General features: G+C 44.7%; 1 protein-coding gene across 1 annotated transcript in view; it reads left to right on the top strand.

Annotated features, from left to right (window-relative positions):
- LOC146821407 (uncharacterized) overlaps positions 1–24,559 on the top strand; it is a 1,203,178-nt gene that overhangs the window by 1,101,193 nt on the left and 77,426 nt on the right. The window contains exon 66 of the mRNA XM_085609844.1: positions 6,571–6,745. Within this exon, the coding sequence (XP_085465970.1) occupies positions 6,571–6,733 (163 nt within the window). The 3' untranslated portion in view covers positions 6,734–6,745. The remainder of the gene's footprint in view (positions 1–6,570; positions 6,746–24,559) is intronic.

Below are 24,559 nucleotides of genomic sequence, written 5' to 3'. Positions count from 1 at the left end.
GACAGGCCGCTCTTTATCAAAGATTAAGAAAGCCTTCTGGATCTGGTACGAAACCCACAAGGGGTAAGCCCATATCGAATGAAATTGACATAGATGGTGATGTTCTGATCTCTTCCAAGGGGCTAGACCCAGACGCAAACACTGTCAAGTTTTCAAAGCTCCCTGACTTAGCAACGGTTGAAAATATTTTTGAGAGGGTATACAGCCTCTTGAAACCGTTACTAACTCAAGTCAAGGGTCTAGGGGAAAGGATAGACAAACTTGAGCAATCAACCCTTGACGGGTTTCAGTCACTTAAAACAACATTCAAACAAATAATTAGAGTGACTGAAAACAAGGACTTTGGTGCAAAGGGGAACGAGCCTTTGCCTCAGAGAGACCCTAAGCACCCAACATGTCTTAACAAGGCTGTTCCCAATAGTCCATTAATTCCAGCTCTCATATCTCCCCCCCGTCCCAAAACAGGGCCAAAACATAAGGGTTCAACAACTCACATAGAGCCTGACATAAATAACCCCAAGCCTCTTCAACAAAAGCAGCCACAGACTGTTAGTGGTAAAATGGAAGTCTCCAGAAAACCAGGGGCACATAGCAATTTTAATGGGCTAGCGCTAGAGAAAGCCCCTAGGTCTGCATCCCAACCTACCGCCACATCTACCCTCTCACCGGCCCCCAGTAAGTCAGCTCGACGGATCCCCCCAGTAAACCTCCCACCAGACTGTCAACCTTTTGTTGCAGTCATGGTTAATGTGCCCCCTCTAAAGGAAGGCCAGTTGGAAAACCATCATTCACTCAAGAACAAGTGTATCCACTGGCTGAAGGCAAACAAACCAATCCCGCTGGGTGTGGATGGTATTATCTTAAGTGTCCGCAGAGTGGATTGGGTAGGGCAGGGGAATAAAACGCAGGAAGGGGATTGTATAATCATAAACTTCCAAGACCCAAGAGTAGTACCATCGATCTGTACTCCTATTAAAAGTATGGGGGCTCCGGGGGTTAAAGTGGTAGATCTTTCTTATTTTTACCCTAGGAAAATTGTTGGATCAACTGGTGGAAGTTTAAGTCCCCCTGTTTTTGGTCAGAACTGGGCTGGGGTCTCAGGGGATATCAGGGAGAACCAATTGTGGGCACCAGGGCCTTACTGACTGGAAACTGGGAGTAGAGCAGACCCAGCTGGAGTATTACCTTCCACAATAAATCTTACAAGTGGGATAGGCGACTTTATATCCACCGGACATGATCCCTGTTCCCCTCGTATTTCTCCGAGGAGGTCCATAGACAGGGGCATTCTGGCGCCCAGCGACTCTTCAGCTGTGACGGACCTAGTCTTTAAGGTTTTCAGCTGGAATGTCGCAGGGATTGCAAGAAAATTGGCACTACCGGATTTTACTGCTTCGGTTGATGAGCACTCCCTGTGCCTTTTCCAAGAGACATGGAGCTGTGTACCGGTCCATAGGGTGGGCTTTTCTTCCTATTCCTCCCCTGCGCAGGTTTCGGAAACAGGGAGAGGGCGACCAGCGGGTGGCCTTCTCATCTGGGTCGCGGCTTCTCTAGACTGCAGAGTCTTGGAGTTTCCCACAGGCTCCCCTGACATACAAAACATTACCCTAATAGATCAAAGGGGAAGAACTGTCCTAAATGTTTATAATGTGTATGCCCGGGGAACCGTGGGCGGGAGAAAGTCCCCTGTAATATCTCTCCTCGAGACCTTGCTAAATAATACCCCATATAAGTCTCGTACATTGGTTGCCGGTGATATGAATTGTACGTTCGAGCCCTTGGGCTCGGACGTCTCCCTCGACCAAGACGAGGAGGATACCAGGTTGGGGATTCCGGTACTGGAAATCCCACCGATTAGAAGGTGGTCAGAAGTGGCGCTCCAGTTATACTCCCTGAGCCTTGAATTCAACTTAAGGGCAGCAAATGGGAGGACATCCTCGGATAGGCTGGGTGTCCACACGTACAATAGGCCAGGACATACCTCTAGGTTAGATTATTTTCTAATAGACGTATACCTATGGCCTTATGTAAGGGACATGCAGGTGGTCCCCTCGACGGAAAGTGACCACAACTTGCTCTCTTTATGTATGGTCCAGTGGTGGCGCCCCTCAAGTAAGGATAACATTAACCGGGTAGCCGCACCCCTGGATGAGTCTGAAGTCTCCCCTTGTGGTAGACGAATAAAATGGGCTAAACTGGTTTTATCAGAGGCAAAGGTAGGGGAAATTCAATTCCACTTAAACCACGCGGTAACAACTCTTGGAACTTCCTTGGAAGGGGTGGGTAGTGTGAGTGGGCTTTTCGTCTCCCTGGTAGAAGCCTTAACTAACGTCTTTACATTATACCATAACAAGTCGGGTAACAAAGACTTTAAAAATCCAGTCGATGGTTGGTATACCCAAACATGCAGGGCTCATAAGGCTAAGTTAGTTGAGGCGCTCAAAGTTAAGTCCCGTAGTGTGATACAGGAAGCAAGGAAGGCCTACAATAAGTCCCTTAAACTTGCCAAGAGGGAGTGGGAAGATAAATACTGGGAAGACCTGCTCCAGGCTAGTAAAATTAGGGACTCTAGGGCCTTTTGGCATCTCATAAGCACGCGGAAAAACCCCGATGCATTTATGAGACCCTGCAACATCCCGCCTCAAAGCTGGGTAAAATATTTTGGGACCCTATACCTCCCCCTAGATGGGGAACGCAACGTGGGGATGGACTTCACACGAGTAACCGAACCTCACACCTATGATCTCTTCACTCCCTTAGAGATTGAGGGGGTTATAGGGTGGGTAGCCCCTCGCAAGGCAGCGGGCCCAGACGGCCTTCCGGGGGACCTTATGAGGGCATACCCAGCGGATTGGGCACGGGTCATAGCAGCTCTTCTAAATGATATCATGATGGGAGGGGCAGTGCCAGAATCCTGGAAAGGGGCGGTGGTGGTCCCGATCTATAAAAAAGGGTGCAGGGAAACACCTGGGAACTACCGCCCTATAAGTCTGATTGACTCCACCCAAAAGATAGCTGGTAAAGCTATCCTTGGAAGGATTCTCGATTGGGTGGAGGAGAAAAAAATCCTATCAGACTTTCAGGCAGGTTTTTGGGCTGGTATGGGGACAATAGAACAGGTGTTTAAGCTGGCACTACTGGGGTGGAAGGTGGTGGAACTGGGCAAGGGTAGTCTTTATTTGGCCTTTATAGACCTGAAGACTGCCTTTGACCTAGTCCCCCGGGAAGATCTTTGGAGGGTACTTTATGAGTTGGGACTACCCCCTTACATCTTGTCCCTTCTCATTAGCCTACATGCCCATACCTTTGCTCAGGTCCGCTGGGGTAAAAACGGAGAACTCACTGAGAAGATTCCAGTGTCCAGGGGCGTAAGACAGGGCTGTGTCTTGGCACCCACCCTATTTTCACTATATATGAATGGGGTGGTTAAACATCTTCAACAAGAACCAGCCGACGCCCCCTGTCTCGGAGGAGTTCGTATCCCCACCCTGCTTTTTGCGGATGATACGCTCCTGATCTCGAAGACCCCTCAAGGCCTCCAGAAATTACTAACGCGTTTTCAGGAGTTCTGTGCTGCAAAAGGACTAATAATAAATGTGGACAAAACTAAATATCTAGTCCTAAATCCTCCTAAGAAATTGGGCCGTCCACCCACACTTAACTCGATCCCCTTAGAGAAAGTAGCCGAATTCGATTACCTCGGTATTCGAATTACGGATAGGTTGTCTTGGGCTAATCATATTGATAAAATGGTTCTCAATCATAGGAGAGTAGGAGGTGCCCTCATGAGGGAGTTCAGGGCCTCTCCTAGGAGATCACTTACCCCAGTAATTGATATCTACAAGGCCAAAGTAGTGTCATCAGCCTTGTATGGGGCAGAACTGTGGGGCCACTGCCGATTGGACGCCCTAGAGACAGCGGAGAGCAAGCTTCTGAAATCCTTTATCTCCGTTCCACTGAGCACACCATCTGTACCAGTGCGGTTGGACACGGGCTGTAAAAACATTAAAGACCAGGCCCAGCTTCGCCCGCTCCTGCTATGGACACGAATCTGGAGGGGTGAAGAACTAAAATCCTATGCTGATGCCCTGGGGGAAATAATGAGTCTGGGGGGCTGGGCGAAGATAAAGTGGTTAAGAGAAACTAAAAAGCTTCTGGAGATGATCGGATTAGGAGGCTGTTGGTCATCACGTTCAGCCCCTCCAAAAGAAGTTGTTAAGGCGCTTTTCTGGAAATGGACTGTGGAGCGTCTAATTACAAACTCTAACCACTGCAAGTCCACTGTCGCCTTTTTGCAAATTAAAGACATTGTGGCTTTTGAACCCTACCTGGACTTGATCACTCTCCCCTTTGACCGAGCCCTTTATTTTAAATTTAGAGTTGGATCCCTCCCCCTGGGTGCAGTGGTATCGAGTTGGTCATCAGCGGCCCGTTTTTCTCCCAACTGTGCATGTTGCCCGAGTAGGGTTGAGTCCATTGCGCATGTCTTATTTGAATGCCCGGATTATGCAAGGCCTAGGAGTTCCTGGTTGAAACCCCTCTGTCGTAATATGGGCACATGTAGCCACCTAGTAGCCTTGCGTATCCTAACTACGGACACTTCCCCCCCTATAGTTTGTGGAACAGCAAAATTTCTAAAGTCATTTTGGCTTATTCGCTGTAAGAGATTGTCAGTAGCTGTTTAATTCTTTTTTAGCTAATTTAATAACGGGCTTTTTATGTCCTTTTATCTTTTTATGAATTTCTTACTGGCTTCTTGTAGCATTGTTTTTTGTATATTGTAATGATTGTAGTTTTATTGTGCTTACAAGATATCTTGCATATCGAATAAAAGCTAAATTCACATTCACAATAATAGTTTTAAAACATTTCGAAAACGAAATAATTTTGTGTCAAACATCAGCTCATGAGTTCTGAAAATAGACACATTTTCATCCTGAGAACATGCTTTTAAATTTTAGTATAGATATAATAATTCAACCAAGCAAAAGCTCCTATATTTGTAGGCTGGGCTGAACACAGGAGAGCTACTCACAGGTAGCTGGAGAGCTACTGGTAGCTCACAAGCTACTTGTTGGAGACACCTAAAGGTTTTACCATTCCTACCCATCAGGTATCTTTTTGCAGATATTTACATAGAACGAATAGGTGAATATGTAATATTAATCTGCACATCATCATGTGTACATATGTCATAAAGATTCCAATATATCACTTTCTAACCATACAATATTGGGTGCTAATACAATGCCAAATACTTATCCACCGAAAGTATTATATTTTTTGTGACTACAATGTAGTCCCAAAGTTAAATCCACCTCATAGGCACAGTAGCACACCAGAGCAAAGTCACTGTCACAGCTCTTTAAGTACGTTGATCCTGAGCAATATAACGACATTTCATTCAATATAATTGTGTCCATTAAACTGTGCCAAATAACACAGAAAACTTCAAATAATGGTCCAATTCCACGTCGAGATGTCAATGGTTAAACTTTTATTCCAAAATCACACAGCAGCCAACGCGCGTTTCGCCCGACAGGGCTTCCTCAAGGCTCCAAGATGAATTAAATGAAGTAAACATTAGATCTCTCGCAAAAAATGTAAGTCTTCGTTATGATCCTATCACAGGGATTCAAATGTGACTTGTCAAGTGCATAATAACAGATCCAGTCACCATCAGTCTAGGCGTGTAAATTCCAAATTGTTTAAACTATAACGATCATCAGTCCTGGGACCATATCTATGACTATTATCCCACATGCGTTTTTTAAAACATAATGGCGTAACGAGAAGTCGCAAACGCTGAAAGAATATGATGTTAAGCTGTCGGAACTCAGGACAGCAGTGAGGACGTAATATGGTTAGGATCATAACGAAGACTTACATTTTTTGCGAGAGATCTAATGTTTACTTGAAAGAAAAATTAATCTTGGAGCCTTGAGGAAGCCCTGTCGGGCGAAATGCGCGTCGGCTGCTGTGTGATTTTGGAATAAAAGTTTACCAATTGACATCTCAATGTGGAATTGGACCATTATTTGAAGTTTTCTGTGTTATTTGGCACAGTTTAATGGACACAATTATATTGAATGAAATGTCGTTATATTGATCAGGATCAACGTATTTAAAGAACTGTGACGGTGACTTTGCTCTGGTGTGCTACTGGGCCTATGAGGTGGATCTTTTTGCAGATGATAAGATTAAGGGTGCGCCCTTTATTGTGGGTGGGGGATTTTTTCCATGGAATGTAGTATATGATGTGGAATTTGTTCGATGTGTTTGAAAAACCATTGAAGGTACTGGTATGTAGAGTGTTTTAGGTGATCCAAGTAAAGGAGGTCTTCTGGATTAGGGCTAACACTCAACCTTCCTTTCCAGACCTCAGGGGACCTTGTGTGGTAACGCCCAGTGGCAATTCCCAATGAATGAATGGCACATTTACTGTTACTGTTCACATGCCATTCTTCATCATTCATTTTGCTTGACATATTCTAAATGTACAAAGGCCGGTATTTTTTAATCTCAAAGACCATAACAATGTCTTTTTTAATGTCAATTAATATTTTGCAGAAACGTTCACCTTTCTGGGGCTAATGATGTAAAAGGCCATGAAGTGGCAAAAGAAATGCCTGAAGTGAAACAAGAAGTGGAAACCTATGAAGAGAAAGAACTTGTGGAAGTAGTTGAATATGAGGAGGTGGAGGAGACGGACTCTGAGGAAGAACATACGTAAACTGCTCAGAAGGTCAGTTACTGGAAAAAGATCATTGTGTTCAGAAGTGTCCTATAAGTAGGGGATTCATAATGCATGCAATACTCATGACACACAAAGCACTAAAAAAATCCATTTATGTTACACCTTGTGTGGCAGGCACATTACTGGAGTGACTCATCTGTTTGTTGTTGAAGTAGGTGAGCCCTGATATTCATGTGGATCTTCCCTTAAAAAGCTGGGTTAATTCTGAGGTTCCACTTGCACCTTTCCCTTTATTGCACATGCGCCCTGGGAAGCTCTACCATTATTTGTGGGTGGGGGAGAGAGTTTTACTTATTCTCTCAGGGATACCAGCACAGGGCTATATTAACTCTTTGGAGAGGTTTGGGGAGTATCTCTAGTCTCTTACCTTTTTCCAAAGCAGGTCCCTGATGCAGCTTCTACCTGGTATTCCTCAGGGGGGGGTGACATTTGAATACTGTACTGGCCAGTGGCTTTTACTGCAGTACTAAGTCCCACTTTGTGCACATTATATATGTATGCTTGAACAGGGGCAAACTAAACGGAAAACCTCCATACAACAAGAACTGGCAAAGCCAATAGACTCCTCTCAGCCAATAGGTCTCACCTGTGGAATACATTGGCTTTGCCAGTCATTTTAGTCATGTTGTGCAGCATCCCAATGCTGCACAGCATAGCTATAAAGAGGAAAAAAGCCCAGGACGTATTTTATAGGGATGCTCCACAAGCATGCATGTACCTTCAAAATGATGCCAGCACTTTTATTATTTTTTTTTACCTATCTGAATTGCATCAGTAAACTAAAAGGAAAAAAGGAGCACTAGCAGGGGATCGGAAGCAACATGTGTGGGGAAAGCAAAATGGAGGGGGCAAACAGTACATAGGAAGCAAAAGGGGGCACGGGTGGGAGAAGCAAATAGAGAGAGAACAGAGTGGAGCAGGGGAAGCAAGAGGAGGAGAGAGCAACGTGGGCCAAGGGAGGAGGACAGCAAATGAACAAGAGATCAACGTGGAGCAGGGAAGAAGCACAGAAGGGCAAACACTTTATGGAGGGGCAGTAAAATGAACACAGGCAGGGAAAGAGCAACACGAGCACAGTGGAGGGGGAGAAGTAGATGAGGGAGACAGATGGAAAACATATGCACTTTTTTGGAGTGCTTAAACAAAAAGAAATAAGTAGGACCTGAAAAATGAGCAGCAGATGACACAAGTTCCATGCTCAGGGGAAGGGCAAACACAAGGAAAGGAAGTAAATCCCACACAAGCTAATGAATAAGAAGCAAGCAAATGAGAGTAACAGTAAAGCTAACCAATGGTAAGTAATAGGTGGTCTCCAAGCTGAAGTAGACAGTGCATCCCACAACAGACAGCACATGCGCTGTCTAGTAGGCGAGACGTAAAAACAAAAGTGAATGAAAACACAACTTTCAGCACAGATCAGTTATATTTGGCCACTTTTAAACGGGATGTTCTCCCAATGCCTATTCTGGGCACTGAACGGCCCACAATATAGAATCCTAGAAAAGTCCTGTATTTTTTCAACTTTAATAGCTGAAAGTAAACTCTGGGCTGTCGCCATCTTTTTCCTTCTACACATTTCAAGGGGATGAGAGGGTTGTTACTTTGTTAATTTATGGAAAACACTCATGCCAGGGCAATCACGTAACACAGAAGTATGTTCCTTTCTTTCAAGTGAGATATGTCTGAGAATAACAAGGAGGCCTTGAACCAGCTCACAAACAAGAAGCAGCAAGTGGCCAAAGAACAAGAACAACACTGCAAGGAAGGCATGGCCCTCCTTCCACCCTTGCAGTAAATTGCTCAACAAAATAGAGGACCAGAACCCAGTGGTCAGCTACCCTCTCCTGCTCACCTGTAGAGAGTAGAAATACATTAAAGTGGTTTGATCCTCAGTAGATGCCCACTCCCCCTCTGTGCATTCCAAAAGATGAATACCCCACTCTGGCATGAATAACAATGAGGCGTAACTAAATAAAATGGACTGTGGGTAAAACAAAACCTGCCCTTACCTCTGAGCACCGGATTCCAAACTAGCCCGAACGATCAAGGCATTCCCAGAACCAGCTCTTACATGGTAAAGCTCAACACACAAGGGGAGGACAGGGCAAAAATCTTGCACCAGTGAAAGTACCTTATCTAGGTTCTATTTCCTAATTTGAGATCGGTTCAAAGGGCCTAGGGCATGGCCTCCATGTGCCCTAAAGAAATGACATACAAGTCACTTAAACAAATTAAACAGAGGTTTGCCCAGCACTAAAATAAGTGAAATATGAGTGACGATTTATAGGGGAGAGGAGTTGGCCTAACGGCTAGGGTGCTGGACCTGGGGAACTGGGTTCAAGTCTCGGTAATGACGCTGAACATACTGTGATTCTGGGCAAATCACTTAATCTCCCTGTGCCTAACAAAATATGAATGTGTGTCCTCATGTAATGTAACTGGTGCTATGTAAAGCGCTCTGATACCCAATTGGATTCGGGTCAAGTTCGTGCTATATAAAATTCTGCAAAAAAAACCTTATTCACAATATAACAAAACACAGTCCATCAAGATCTTCCCAATCAAGAAAAGCCCTGGTAGAATTTGATTGTAGATACAAAAATAATTTTATTCTTTATAGGTACACACGTTCATAAAATTCATGATCGCCGCTGTTACATGGTGTTTAAACAGAATATCGGATACAAAAACATCGTGGGACAAAATATAGTGTCAAGAATATTGAGGACAAAAATATCCTAAAGGTACATTTCTATAGGTAAGCAAAGTTTTACTATATATAACTACACACACACACACACACACATATATATATATATTATCTACTGGCGGTCGCCAGTAGATAGTTCTAGTTAGGACCGTGTTTCCATAGGAAATACGCAACATTCTGTTTGGAATAACTTTGGCGTCGATTGACGAATCCTCGCGAAATTTTCAAAATAGGTGGGGCGCTCCGCTCCGCTCTTTCCCTGGAAGTCTCGGGTGGATTCGTCAAGCGGGGGCTGAGAAAAAGGGGGGGGTCCCAAAACGCGTTTTCCCCATGCATTTTTCCATAGGACCTTTAGTCCAAGCTACAGCCCGAACGGCTGAACAGAATTACTTGAAATTTGGCAGAGAGGTAGTCCTCAGTTCAGGGATGTGCCTTTTACAGGTCTGGTGTAAATCTGTTCATTAGTTCCTGAGAAAATTGCAGTTAAAAGCATATATATATCTATAAGCGCGCACCGTGCGCGTACGGTAAGCATACCGTACGCGCACGGTGACGTGCGCGAGCGCAATTGTGATTGGTTGTTAGATGTCAGTAAACATTCGAATCGGTCGAAATCAGGAAGTGTCGGCCGCCATTTTGTCTCTCGCAGTCTGAGGCAATGAAAAACAAAGGGGGAAAACGTGAGAAGGGGGCAGGATGGACAGGTCCTGACCCCCTAGCCTTTGTCAGGGGGTCACTGAAGGACCCCCAAGGGTAAAAAAACAAAATATATATTTTTGCGTAAAATCGCGGGGTGCGCGCACCGTACGCGCACGGCACGAACAACGGATCGTAGGCGCTTGGTGCGCAAATCGCACCGAGCGCCCACAGCGCAGGCACGGTGCGCGAGGCGCACCGTGCGCGTACGGTACGCGCACGGTGAAAAATCTTTAAAAAAAAAATAAATACATAACTTAGCATTTACAAAACCGTACAAATTCACTGAAAAAACCATAGGTTTCACACACGTTATAGTTAGGAATTAGCATTTAAAAAACCTTGCAAATTCACTTAAAAAACCATAGGTTTCACACATGTTATAGTTAGCTGGACATTTCACTCGTGAAAAACCATTGAAATTCCCCCGTTATAGTTAGTGCAGGCAACTATAACTCACGCGACCGCAATCCTCTGCTGATGACGTCAGATATTACATCACTGATGACATATGTGTCTTTCTGAAAAAAAAATATTTGTAATATATGTATAGCTAAAAATTAATGGAAGAAGACATGGGTAAATAAGTGTCTAAATACAGTGATGTACTATCTGACGTCATCAGCAGAGGATTGCAGTCGCGTGAGTTATAGTTGCCTGCACTAACTATAACGGGGAAATTTCAATGGTTTTTCACGAGTGAAAGGTCCAGCTAACTATAACATGTGTGAAACCTATGGTTTTTTAAGTGAATTTGCAAGGTTTTTTAAATGCTAATTCCTAACTATAACGTGTGTGAAACCTATGGTTTTTTCAGTGAATAGATATATATATATATTATCTACTGGCGGTCACCAGTATATAGTTAGGACCGAGTTCCCATAGGAAATCTGAAAGTTCTATTTTGAATAACTTTGGCGCCGGTTGACTTATCTTCGTGAAATTTTCAAAACTAATGGGGCGCTCCGCTCAGCTCCTACCCTGAAAGTCTCGGGGTGATTCGTCAAGCGGGGGCTGAGAAAAAATTGGGGTCCTAAAACGCGTTTTCCCCATGCATTTTCCCATAGGACCTTTAGTCGAAGGTACAGCCCGAACGGCTGAACAGAATTACTTGAAATTTGGCAAAGAGGTAGTCCTCAGGTCAGGCATGTGCCTTTTGCTTAAATGGTGTAAATCCGTTCAGTAGTTCCTGAGAAAATCAAAAGTAAAATCACATATAAATCTGGGCGGAGCCTAACCACACATCTCATCGTGAGATCTGATTGGCTGTCAGCACTTCATCCAAGAAGTGTTGGCAGCCATCTTGGGACCAATATACAAGATAGCACCTCATTAAAAAGCATTGCAGTTAATAGAAGGTTTTAAGACTTTAGTTACATTATAAATCATTTGTTGATGGTACCATACTCATTTTAGGAATTGTGGTGTGTTCTAAGGTGATTTTACCATGTGAAAAAGCCTTCTGCTGTGATATCATGAATCATGTTTGAGAGAAAACTATTTTCTCATGCTTTTCCCACAGAGGTTTGGAAGGTGATCTATAAGCTAACTGAGAGCATATTTTCTGTAAATTCACATTATCTTTCTCAGTCATGTGAGAATGAAGTCTGACATTCTCAGTAAAACATGTACATCCAACAATGGCAGAGACTGTCAGTTGATTCCTCTGTGTTCTACTGCAGCTTCCCAGAGTGTTCTAAAGAACAACTAGAGCGCTAACAGTCCTACTTAAGACAAACGTATGGCACACCTGAAGCCATCTTGGTTGGAATAAAGTGGTAATTCTTAAAACATTTAATTTAAAAAGGAACAAAATGAGGGGGTTCATTTTGCCATAGAAAGTATGATTAGTTCTGCAGAAAGAAAAATTAGGGCACATTTTGAGTGACTTCTCAAATCCTCTTCTATTTCATTAAAAAATTCTGACATGCAGACTGAAACATGCACTTTCAATACCAGCAGCAGACTTCCCTGGTGAGCAGTAGCTTTACTACGGTGATCTAATAAGCAACTAGAGTGCTAACATTCTGAATTTATGGCAAATTTGTGACACATCTGAATGCCTTCTTGATGGAATCAAAGTAAAAAACTGAAAGTATTTCCTACTGAGGAGACTGTAGTAAATGAGGAAATTAGGAAACATCATAACAAATAAGTCTCCCAAAATGGCCACCAGAGACAAAAGAGCCCAAATGTAGCCCAAATATCACCCAGATGTAGCCCAAGTATAGCCCAATGACAGAATGTCCCAGAGTGTTCTAACGAACAACTAGAGCGCTAACAGTCTTACTTATGACAAAAGTATGGCACACCTGAAGCCATCTTGAATGGAATAAAGTGGTAACACTTAAAACATTTAATTTACAAAGGAACACAATGAGGGGATTCATTTTGCCATAGAAATTATGATTAGTGCTGCAGAAAGAAAAATTAGGGCACATTTTGACTTCTCAAATCCTCCTCTATGTCATAAAAAAATTCTGACATGCAGACTGAAACATGAACTTTGAATACCAGCAGCAGACTTCCCTGGTGAGCAGTAGCTTTACTACAGTGATCTAATGAGCAACTAGAGTGCTAACATTCAGAATTTATGGCAAATGTGTGACACATCTGAATGCCTTCTTGATGGAACCAAGTAAAAAACTGAAAGTATTTCCTATTGAGGAGACTTCAGTAAATGAGGAAATTAGGAAACTTCATAACAAATACATCTCCCAAGATGGCCACCAGAGACAAAAGAGCCCAAATGTAGCCCAAATATCTCCCAGATGTAGCCCAAGTATAGCCTAATGACAGAATGTCCCAGAGTGTTCTTAAGAACAACTAGAGCGCTTACTGTCTTACTTATGACAAAAGTATGGCACACCTGAAGCCATCTTGATTGGAATAAACTGGTAACACTTAAAACATTTAATTTAAAACGGAACACAATGAGGGGGTTCATTTTGCCATAGAAATTATGATTAGTGCTGAAGAAAGAAAAATTAGGGCACATTTTAAGTGACTTCTCAAATCCTCTTCTATTTCATTAAAAAATTCTGATATGCAGACTGAAACATGCACTTTTAATACCAGCAGCAGACTTCTGTGGTGAGCAGTAGCTTTACTACAGTGATCTAATGAGCAACTAGTGTGCTAACATTCAGAATTTATGGCAAATGTGTGACATATCTGAATACCTTCTTGATGGAATCTAAGTAAAAAACTGAAAGTATTTCCTACTGAGGAGACTGCAGTAAATGAGGAAATTAGGAAACTTCATAACAAATAAATCTCCCAAGATGGCCACCAGACACAAAAGAGCCTAAATGCAGCACAAATATCACCCAGATGTAGCCCACATGTAGCCCAATGACAGAAGTGTGCAAAACACTTATTTTTTGTGTATTTGCAGTTTTATATAGTGCAGACTTGTCAGGTATTGAAATGCTTTACATGAGCATTGGTTACATCACACAAGATCAAATTCATTTTGGTTGTAGACATGGGGAGATTAAGTGATTTGACCACAATCACAGAATGTTGAGCTGAAGCAGAAACTCCAACCTGGTTCCCCAGTTGCAAAGTCTGCAGCTCTGGAAGTAACACCACATCCTCTCTCCAAGGTGCAACATTTAATCAAGTGGTCAACTGGATAAAAAAACATAAAGATTACAAATAATTTAAAAGTTCTTTGTCGCTATTTGAAAACTCAGAAAATATGTCCTCATTTTAGTTTTTTAGAGCACTAACCATAGTTTTGATGCAAATAAGACCCTCTCATATATGTAATTTCTAAAGGAAATACTCTAGGTACTACAGTTTTGATTACATCAAGATGACGTCAGGCGTTCCACACTTTTGTAATAAATATAGAATGTTAGCAATCTAGTTGTTCATTGGGATACTGTTGAGAGGCAGAGGCCAGGGGCACGGACTCTGAAAATTGAAGGCAGGTAGGAGAGTGCAGAGGCAACAATTTGACCACACTGGGCAGGCAGGAAGGGCAGTGGCAGCACAACAGACTATGGAGGGCAGTGGAAAGGGGGGCAGGGGCAACAAACCAACAATACAGGACTGGCAAGAGAGGCTGTGGCAATATAATAGACCATTGTGGGCAGAAGGAAGAGGCAGTGGTAGTACAACCATACATGCCAACAGACCCGTTTTAGCCAGGAAACGTCCAATGTTTTTAAGCTCAAATGGGCTTTATTTGATCTGTCTCCTGTCTACAATCTCCTCTTTTTCAATGTAACTCAAAGGGGAAAATCAATACCCCAGTTTTTTTCAAAATCTCCCTCTTACCAAGTTCAAAATGTTCGCAAGTATGGTACATTGAATCATGGTAGGCAGGAGGAATTGGGGTAGGGACATGGACTCGGATAACAGAGGACAGGAGGGACATGGAGAGGTGCACCAAACTGGCCCTACATGGCAGGCATCAGGGTTTGCAGCAGCACAATACACCACACAGCAGGGACGGGTGTGCAGCACAACAATCCATAGAAAGCAATAGGGAGGGGACAGGACCATGCACATGGACAACAGAGAACAGATGGGAAAGAGGCAATGGTAGCTAGCTGACCATAATGGACAGACAGGAGAGAAAGCTGCAGCATAACAGACCATAAAGTGCAGGAGGGACGGATCAGGGGCATTACAATGGAACAGACAAGCCAGGAGGGAGGGAATAGGGGGTCTGCACATGAAACAGAGGGCTGGGGGCAAGGTGGCAGGGCAGGAGCAGCAAGATGACCATGGAGGTCAGGCAGGATGGGCACTAGAAACAAGACACACCATGGAGAGCAACAATGAGACTATGGTGGCATACACACAGACCATGGAGGGAAGGTGGGAGGGGGTCAGGGACAGCTAGCTGACCACACAGGGAAGGTGGGAGGGGCCATGGCAGCACAGAAGACCATGCATGGCAAGCGGGAGGGTTAGTGGCAGCACAATGGCTATGATGGGCAAGAAGGAGGGTGCAGGGGCATGCACAAAGGACCATGGAGGATAGAAGGGAGGGTCAGGACCTGGGCACAGACAAGAGAGTTCAGGGGAAGGGGCCTCACAACAGACCGCGCGGGGCAGGCAGGAGGAGCAGTTGCAGCACAACAGATCAGGGAGGGCAGAAGAGTGTGGCAGTAAAATGGACCATGGAGGACAGGAGGAAGGGGATAGGGGCATGGCATGTGGACAGGCAGGGTGGAGGTGGCAGGGTCAGGTTACAGTCATCTGACAATGCTAGGCAGGTGGGAGGGGAGTGGCAGCTCAACAGAACACTCAGAATAGATAGGAGTGGCAGGTCCATGGAACATAGTGGGCAAAAAGGATGGAGCAGGGGCATGCACAAAGACATCGGAGGGCAGGGGGAAGGAGAATAGGGGCAGCAAGCTAAGCACAGAGGCTAAGCAGGAGGTCTATGATGGGCCATAGAATTGGGCAATGGAGGGCAGGAGGAGTGGACTGGTACATCATGCTAAATGGAGGGCAGTGGCAGCACATCAGACCATGCATGGCAGGAGGGAGGAGGCTAGTCAATGGATTCAGACAACAGAGGATAGGGAGGAGGTGGATGGGGCAGCAAGCTAACTGTTCAGAGAAGGTGGGTGATTTGACGATTTGATTTCAGATTTGTAAAGCGCGTAGCTACCCTGGGGCATCCCAGCGCTGTCGGTCAACCTGTAGCATTCAGAGAGGGGGAGCTGTATGGAGGGTTTTATGCGAAGAGCCAGGTCTTTAATTGCCTACGGAAGGCCAGTAGGTTGTGTTCTCTTCTAATGGGAAGTGGGAGGGAATTCCACAGCTTTGCAGCATTATATGAGAACAGTCGCCCCCCTGAGCGAGTCTTTCTTATTCTGGGGACACTGGCCAAGGAAAGGGAGTCTGATCTGAGCTGTCTGTTGGAGTGATGTGGTTTGACGAGAGATCTCAGAATGGGAGGGCCTCTGCCTTGAAGTATTTTGTGTGAGATGCAGAGGGTCTTAAAGGTGATCTTTTCCTTTATCGGGAGCCAGTGTAGTGATCTGAGGGCCGGTTTGGCAGAGCATCTAGATTTGGTCCCGGTCAGGAGTCTGGCCGCTGTGTTTTGGGCACATTGCAGTCTGCTGATGACTGATGAGGGAGCACCTAAATATAGGGCATTTCCGTAGTCCAGTCTAGAGTTAACTAGCCCCTGTATTAACAGTTTCCTGGACTGAAAGGGGATTAGGTGGAGGATTTTTCGAGCTATCTGAATGAGGCCAAAGCACGTGCCGGCTGTTTTTCTGGCCTGGACTTTAAAGTTGAGGTCCTGGTCCAACCAGATACCCAGGCTCTTGACTTCGGTCTTAGGGGAGGGGGGTGCTCCCATGCAGGGTGGCCAAGAGAGGGATGGGGGGAGTCTGCGTGGGTCCCCCAGCAGAAGGATCTCAGATTTCTCTCCGTTTAGTTTCAAACGAGAGTCGCACATCCATTGAGATATATTCTGGAGGCAAGATGACAAGTTGTCCAGACATTTGGTCGACTGGTTTAGAGAGACGACCAGCTGGGTATCGTCGGCGTACATAACAGTTTTTATGCCGAATGGGGTTACGATGTCTTCGAGGGGAGACATGTATACGTTAAAGAGTGTGGGGCTCAGGGAGGAGCCCTGGGGGACCCCACACTGGAGGGGGAGAGCTCTGGAGTTAACTGAGCCGTCGGTCACCTGGAAGGTTCTGCCTTCTAGGAAGGATTTGATCCAAGACAGGGCGGTACCGGAGATATGGGTATTAGGAACTTTATTGTTTTTAAAATGTGTGTCTGTGCGAACTACTTAAAATATGAACAAGTATGCAGCATAATCTCACTTTTATTCAGGAAGAAGAGGATGTTTGTGATTGTGACTCCGGGCTCACTTGGCAGAAACACCCCCTGACCCTCCACCCCGATCGCAAAATGTAATGCCCGTGAAAAGGGTAGGTGGACGCAGTGTTATATAGAACATAGTCCTGAGAGCACGATTGAAAATGAAAACTAGATGTAGTATATGGTATAAACTATGCACCAAAAAGTGTGATATAAGATGAATCGGGGCGTGAAATATAATATGCAATACATTGTGCGCAATGACAGATTCATTGGAGAGCGCGAGATAGCACAGGCACTAGCGCGTGCTATGCGATATGCGCCTTGGAGTGTAATATGCACAGGGCAGTGTTGTGTAACATAACTAGTCTCTAAAGTTGTAATATAAAATATGTGCTGGGGAGTGTAACGTTGCATATGCACTGTGACAAAGATATGGATCCCAGATTGTAATATGTATGGCATAGCGCTGTGCGTTATAACATACACATCGAGGAAGGCACGTTAGATGGGGCAATATAACCAGTGTGAAGGCAAGTGTGGCATGACATATTCACGGGGTGGTGTTACAGTGCACATGGGCTTGAGAGTGTCATAGCATACGCACTAGCTGGTGGAATACAACACAGAGGTGTGAGGCAATCGGCGGGCACTGGTGGGTGTAACACAGCATTGGGCTCAGCCAGGAGCACGCTGTGACTCTCAAGTGAGGTTCGTCTCCTTTCCAGAGAGTAAAATGAAAAGTATTACACATCCGGCGGTGGATGTGTTTTTTATTAACCGTGAGGGGGATTTCTTGCATAGTTTGGTCGAAATTTTGTCGAATCCCCTTTGAATGGCTTGGTGTGCGTGTATATTAAATGTGCCCGTCAATAGCTACCCATGTTTGTATAAATAAACGACATGGGTGTCTACTTGGAGAGTACGCACCGGCGGGGGCGCCGAGATTAGGCACGGTAGGGCGTCAGACACGTCAGAGTTTCACTAGCGGTGTAAATACATTCCATGTGGATTCATTCTATGCATAGTCGCCTTTTAATGAATATCACGCAAATCGTCATGGTGATAGGTACATACGGTTTGTCCAGCATGTCCTAGGTGTTTCTATAAATATATATATTTTTAAAATATTAAAAAACAAAGGCCGGCCCAGAAGTGGCCTGAGGAGGGGGGCAACGCAGCCCCCTCCTAAAGAATTTAAATTAAAAAAAGGCCATGACCCGGGGGTTGGGGTCCCTGGGGCCGATTTAAGCCTAGGGAGGGCCAAATTTATTTTTTTCAACAAAAAAAATTAGGGTGAAGGCCCTGGGGGATGGGGTCCCCAGGGCCAGTAAATAAGAAAAAGAAGGGGGGCCACACGGCCCTCCTTCTTAAAAAAATTAAATAAATAAAAGACCGGCATCGCGCTGGAGGCCACGCCCCCTCCTTGCAGCACTCTGCAAACGCACCCCCTGGCCAGTTGTAAGTTGGGGAATTAATTCCCCTTCAATACTGAGGGTCCCTGAAGGCCAACTAGCCCAACAGGTATCTCCAGTGTGCGCCAGGGAGCTGCGTTGCAGACAGGTGTTCTGAGGACACGCCCCTTTTTACACCTCTATGCAACGCAGCTCTGTGGCGCTTACTGGAGGTACCTAGTGGGCTAGTTTGACCCTAGGGACCCTTAGGATTCAAGGGGACTTAATCTCTCAACTTAGAACGGCCACAGGGCGCGTTTACACAGTGGTGAAGGGAGGGGACGGGGCCTGAGGTGACGTGTGCAAACACGCCCTGTGGCGCGTTTTAAGTTGGGGAAATAATTCCCTTTCAATCCTGAGGGACCCTGGGGGCCAACTAGCCCACCAGGTGCTTCCAGTAAGTGCCACTGCTCTGCGTTGCAGAGAGGTGGTGCAGGCCGTGCCGCTTTTTACACCTCTCTACAATGGTGCTTACTGGACGTACCTAGTGGGCTATTTTGCCCCTAGGGATCCTCAGGATTCAAAGGGACTTAATATCCCAACTTAAAAAACGGCCACAGGGCATGTTTACACAGTGGTGAAGGGAGGGGACGGGCCTGAGTTAACGTGGGCAAACAAGCCCTGTGGCGCGTTTTAATTTGGGGAAATAATTCCCCTTCAATCCTGAGGGCCCCTGGGGGCTAACTAGCCCACCAGGTGCTTCCAGTAAGCGCCACTGAGCTGCGTTGCAGAGAGGTGGTCCAGGCCGTTCCACTTTATACACCTCTCTGCAACGCAGCTCTGTGGCGCATACTGGAGGTACCTAGTGGGCTAGTTGGACCCTAGGGTCCCTCAGGATTCAAATGAACTTAATCTCCCTACTAAAAACGGCCACAGGGCATATTTACACAGTGGTGAAGGGAGGGGACGGGGCATGAGTTAACGTGTGCAAACAAGCCCTGTGGCGCGTTTTAAGTTGGGGAAATAATTCCCCTTCAATCCTGAGGGACCCTGGGGGCCAACTAGCCCACCAGGTGCTTCCAGTAAGCATCACTCCGCTGCGTTGCAGAGAGGTGGTCTAGGCCGTGCCCCTTTTTACATCTCTCTGCAACGCAGCTCTGTGGCGCTCACTGGAGGTACCTAGTGGTCTAGTTGGACCCTAGGGACCCTCAGGATTGAAGGGGACTTAATCTCCCAACTTAAAATGGCCACAGGGCGTGTTTACACAGTGGGGAAGTGAGGGGACGGGGCCTGAGGTGACGTGTGCAAACACGCACTGTTGCGCATTTTAAGAGGTAGTTTTAATCCCCTGCCCTATTATATACTAGGGGCTTACAGAGGAGTTCATGCTGATCACAGGGGGACCCCCAACGCATAGTGTTCCCTAGTATATGTAGGTGTTTTCACTGTATTCTGAGTATCTTTTAACATAGCACTGGCTCTAGGACTGGTTAGTCAGACTCAGTTACCACCAGTATCCGTCTGAAAAAGTTGAGGGTACAGGATGATTTTGCAACAAGGCTTCTTTCTGCTCTTCTGTTTGTTCTTTCTGCACGTTATCCTTCTTCCTGCACTGTTCTTCGTCTTTGAGGACTTCTGTTGCTTCTTTCTGCATTTCTTTTTTTTCTTTCTGTGCGTTTTTTCTTCTTTCTTCACATGTCCTATCTCTGTAGGCATAGTTAGAAATTAGCATTTAAAAAACCTTTGAAATTCACTGAAAAAACCATAGGTTTCAGGCACGTTATAGTTAGGAATTAGCATTTAAAAAACCTTAGAAATTCACTGAAAAAACCATAGGTTTCAGGGGCGATATAGTTAGCTGGACTTTTCACTCGTACAAAACCATTGAAATTCCCCCGTTATAGTTAGTTCAGCTAACTATAACTCGCGCGCCCGCAATGCACTGCTGATGACGTCACATATTACATCACTCATGACATGGTCAGTGACATCACTCATGACATCACTGATGACATCTCAAATGACATCACTAATGACATCACTGATGACATCATCCTTGTGATAGAGTGGCAGACCTCCTCTTCCCCTAATATAACCTTTGATACACACATTCAAAAATAGAAACTACAATGTTCAAAACAATGGACATACCAATACCAGTTACAACAACCTATTCAGTAATTCTACGATCCACATACACATCCACTCATTCACCAACAGTCCTATACATGTACTCACTCATCATATGTACTCACACACCTATACATCCTGTTATACAACGCCACTCATCCATAGAGTTACTCACACACATAGTCACTCATGCTAATAAAGAATCAAACATCCATTTACTTGCATATACAGTTATACACACACCACCACACTTACTTCTACAGAAACTTACACATACTTAGTCTTTTAAACAATCACTTATAGAAACACATACTTATTCATACAGGAACTCTTTCAATCTCTCACTCTCACATATACTCACTTATATACACCAATAGTCACATATACTAGTTTAAAACATATGTAGTTACTCATAAAGACACTATTGAGACAGTCTATCACTCACTAACACACCCATGCACACACTCATCCACCCATACAGTCCTGCACACATGCTGTCTTCAACACATACAAACAGTGAGTCACTCATTCATGCACCTATGCACTACATAATACCCCCCACCGAACCATACAGACACTCATACTGATACTCAAAAAACCAACTAATAACCTATATAGACATGCAGCCACTTATACACAAAGTGAGAGACTGATACAGATATTTACACATTTAAACATTACTCACTAAGCCATGTATTCACTCAGATACACTTAATCAGTCAGTTATACAATCAATTTTTCAAAAATAAATCATCCATTTAGACACTTATATACCCATTTATTCTTCCATCGACCTTGAGATATACATATATAAAACATATGTAATTATCAGAAAAACACACATTCACTGGATGATGTCATCAGTGATGTTATTTGAGATGTCATCAGTGATGTCATGAGTGATGTCACTGACCATGTCATGAGTGATGTAATATGTGACGTCATCAGAAGTGCATTGCGGGCGCGCGAATTATAGTTAGCTGAACTAACTATAACGGGGGAATTTCAATGGTATTGTACGAGTGAAAAGTCCAGCTAACTATAACGCCCCTGAAACCTATGGTTTTTTCAGTGAATATATATATGTATATATATATATCTTCAAGATTCGTAGATGTGGAGTTAAGAATAGTAAATCTTTACTTAACTATTTGCACTAACATTCTCAATATTTTGGTCCTCAATATTTTTGACACAATATGCTATCCACACAATATTTGTGTTTACAATATTCTGTCAGTGATCCCTCTTACAAGCGACTCTCAGATAAGGAGGGACCAAAGGCTTTCAACAAATCTCCTTTTATCCTGGAAAATGAAAAGAAGGGCATACGAAATAATTAGATGTGCACGCTGCCTGGCCCTAAAAAGAGAACAAGGAAAGCACTGTTTTTAGTGCTGTCACTTTTCCGCACCTGCTCTGTCTGGGGTAGCTTGGCGTGAGTGAGGGGAAGAGAGAAGAATGGAAGAAACAGGACCCAAATGGGAAAAAGGAAGAACTGGTCTGCCTTTCCATTCACTCACGCAAGACCCGCCGTCCATGTACAAGAGCATGCCGCCTACTCTGTTGTACCAAAGAAAATTGACATCTCCTGAAAATAAAGAGAAGGACAGAATATTAAAAGAAAAATGTTATGCAAATATGTTCAAAGACCAATACTACTGTTCAGACAGCCATCCTAGAAGGACAGACTCAAATGAACCCTGGAAAAATGTTGACAGTTAGCATACTGCTTATCAAGGGAACTTGTTGGGTGTTGTGAGGACTTCACGTCCCATATTCCAGTGCAGGAGACAAGGGGAAGGAACCCACCAATGTGCTTATAGCACGGATACTCTTCCCGCTGCGTGGGACCTTGCTGTGTGTTTGTGGGGATTCCATGTCCCGTAATCCAGCGCGCCAGGAGGTGCTTCATCAGGAAGGGAAGGAGGAGGAGTCCCCCAACATGCTTCTATCTCTGACAATCTTCCCGCTGCGCGGTCTGCGCCTTGGCCAAGGGCAAGCCCATCTGTGCCAGTCAGAGCTCGGTGGAGGCTGGGCTGGGCCACCCCTCTTTGGCGCTCATTTGTGGAGGTATTCCTTCTTTTCTACTCCTTTTGACTTTTTATTGTTATGTGATTGGTTATAATAATGGGCAACAGGAACGTTCTTACTCCCACACCTGTGAAAAGCAGCTTAATTGACAGGATGATACATAGGGCTATGGGGGTTATTAGTACAGAAATCAGATTAACTGAAAGGAGACTCGTCCTCAATTTTGGCACGGCCTCTGCTACAAATGCAGCCTCTTCAACCATTGACATGCCACTATCTCTTCCTTTATAAGTAGCAGGCCTGTGTTTGATATCACGCCTACTGTAATGGAAAGTAGTCAGATAACTGCGAATGCTAAGCACCCTAGGTGGGTGAGCCCGAAATAAGTTTTGTAGAGATTGCATGCCAAACCTGCTCTGCTGTCTTGCCTCCTAGTCAGGCGGAGCTGCCATTGTTGCCTACTGAGGGCATACCTGTGCTTAAACCTCCCTGGATATTACAACTAATGGAGAACTGCATCATTAAAATCAAGGAACTTCTTTTAGCAGAGTGTTTACCTTTATTGCCTGTCTGAAAGCAATCGAGCATGAACTGACCACTATTAAGCAGCTGCAGGTCCCGAGTGCACCAGCACCACATTTGGCTCCCAAGGCAACCCAGGGCCACGAGATTGGACAAGTTACTTCTTCCAGCACAATAGGGCCCGTGACAGCTATGAGGCCCTTATTGAAGAGTCACCATCCTGACTTTAAAATCCACAATCTCGAGCGGAATAGCCCTTCCTTGTCTGCCTTAACCCCCTCCTTCCATCAGGTAAAATGTTGCACCACCCTGAGGGGTCTAACTCTCTTGAAGCCCCTACTTTGGAAAGGTCTGGGGGTAATATTAGCTGGAGTCCCTCCTATACGCATGGATCAGAGAGAAAACGCATGAAGAACTTTTAAATAAAACTCTGGACTGGTTTGCACGGCAGAAGGATTTTCTCTATGCTTCTGCAAGCAATGTGTTATTGACTCGCAGGGTTGGTTGAATTGGGTCGGGCCAGTGGATAGACGTGAGTGATCATGTCATTGTCAACTTTAGATCCCCCCCTACTGGTTTATAGGATGCTGTTGGGCATCTTAGCAAACCGGCTACCAGGAGTAATATTGTTTTAGTGCCATTAGGTTATTTCTATAAACCATGGCCACAGATCCAGAAGGTCCTAAAACAGCTGCCATTAAGGATTTGTGATTCACCAGTGTTTGATCATGTAAATCCCATCTCTTTGTGCCATCCTGGTGTTTTTAAAGTTCTGACCTCAAATCGTTTTGACAGCTTAGCAGGTGTGGACTAACTCCCTAATGTCATTCAGGCTGCTTTTCTAAATATTAGTACAGTGGAGATTGGCACTGTTGGTGCTGTTTAAAGGGGCTGAGGGAGGGGGCAGCAGTCTAACTCTTCCATTGTGACTATAGAATACTGAATGATTATGCTAACTGGTTTCCGACACCTATGAGCAGATGTGAAGCTGTCATCAATCAAGAATTAACCAAATTAGGATCTTTTAACACAAATTCCCACCAACCGTGCCTAAGCAGATAAGCAGTAAAATATTTCATGGGAAGGGTCAACAAGACCAATATAAACCATCCAACCTAGTGTTACCAGTAAAGTCCAGTGTTGGCCCTGCTAATACCATAGTGCCTAAAAATAGTAGGAACGGTTCCATCCTTCCCATGGCACCTGAAGTAATAGTGAGCAGTGGTTTATCCTATCCTCCCCATAAGCTAATCATGGGGTATCCGTAACCAGTAATGCAGGCTCTACCACCAAGTTACTATCATGGAACTTAGCTGGGTTATCCTCACAACTATGCTGTCCGAAATGGTGTCAATTTATTGATAAACATGATGTTTGTCTTTTTCAGGAGAAATGGTCACTGAAGCCCCGCTATCGTAATTTCAGCCAGCTGTTACAATTGGGAAGGGCAGGCCTTCTGGGGGGTTAACAGTCTGGGTTAAAACCACTCTAACTTGTGTATTTGAG

Source organism: Triturus cristatus, chromosome 6 (genome assembly GCF_964204655.1).
Source record: "Triturus cristatus chromosome 6, aTriCri1.1, whole genome shotgun sequence".
In the NCBI taxonomy this organism is placed as follows: domain Eukaryota; kingdom Metazoa; phylum Chordata; class Amphibia; order Caudata; family Salamandridae; genus Triturus; species Triturus cristatus.
Note: the sequence above shows the minus strand (reverse complement) of the source record. Positions and strands in the feature narration are given on the sequence as shown.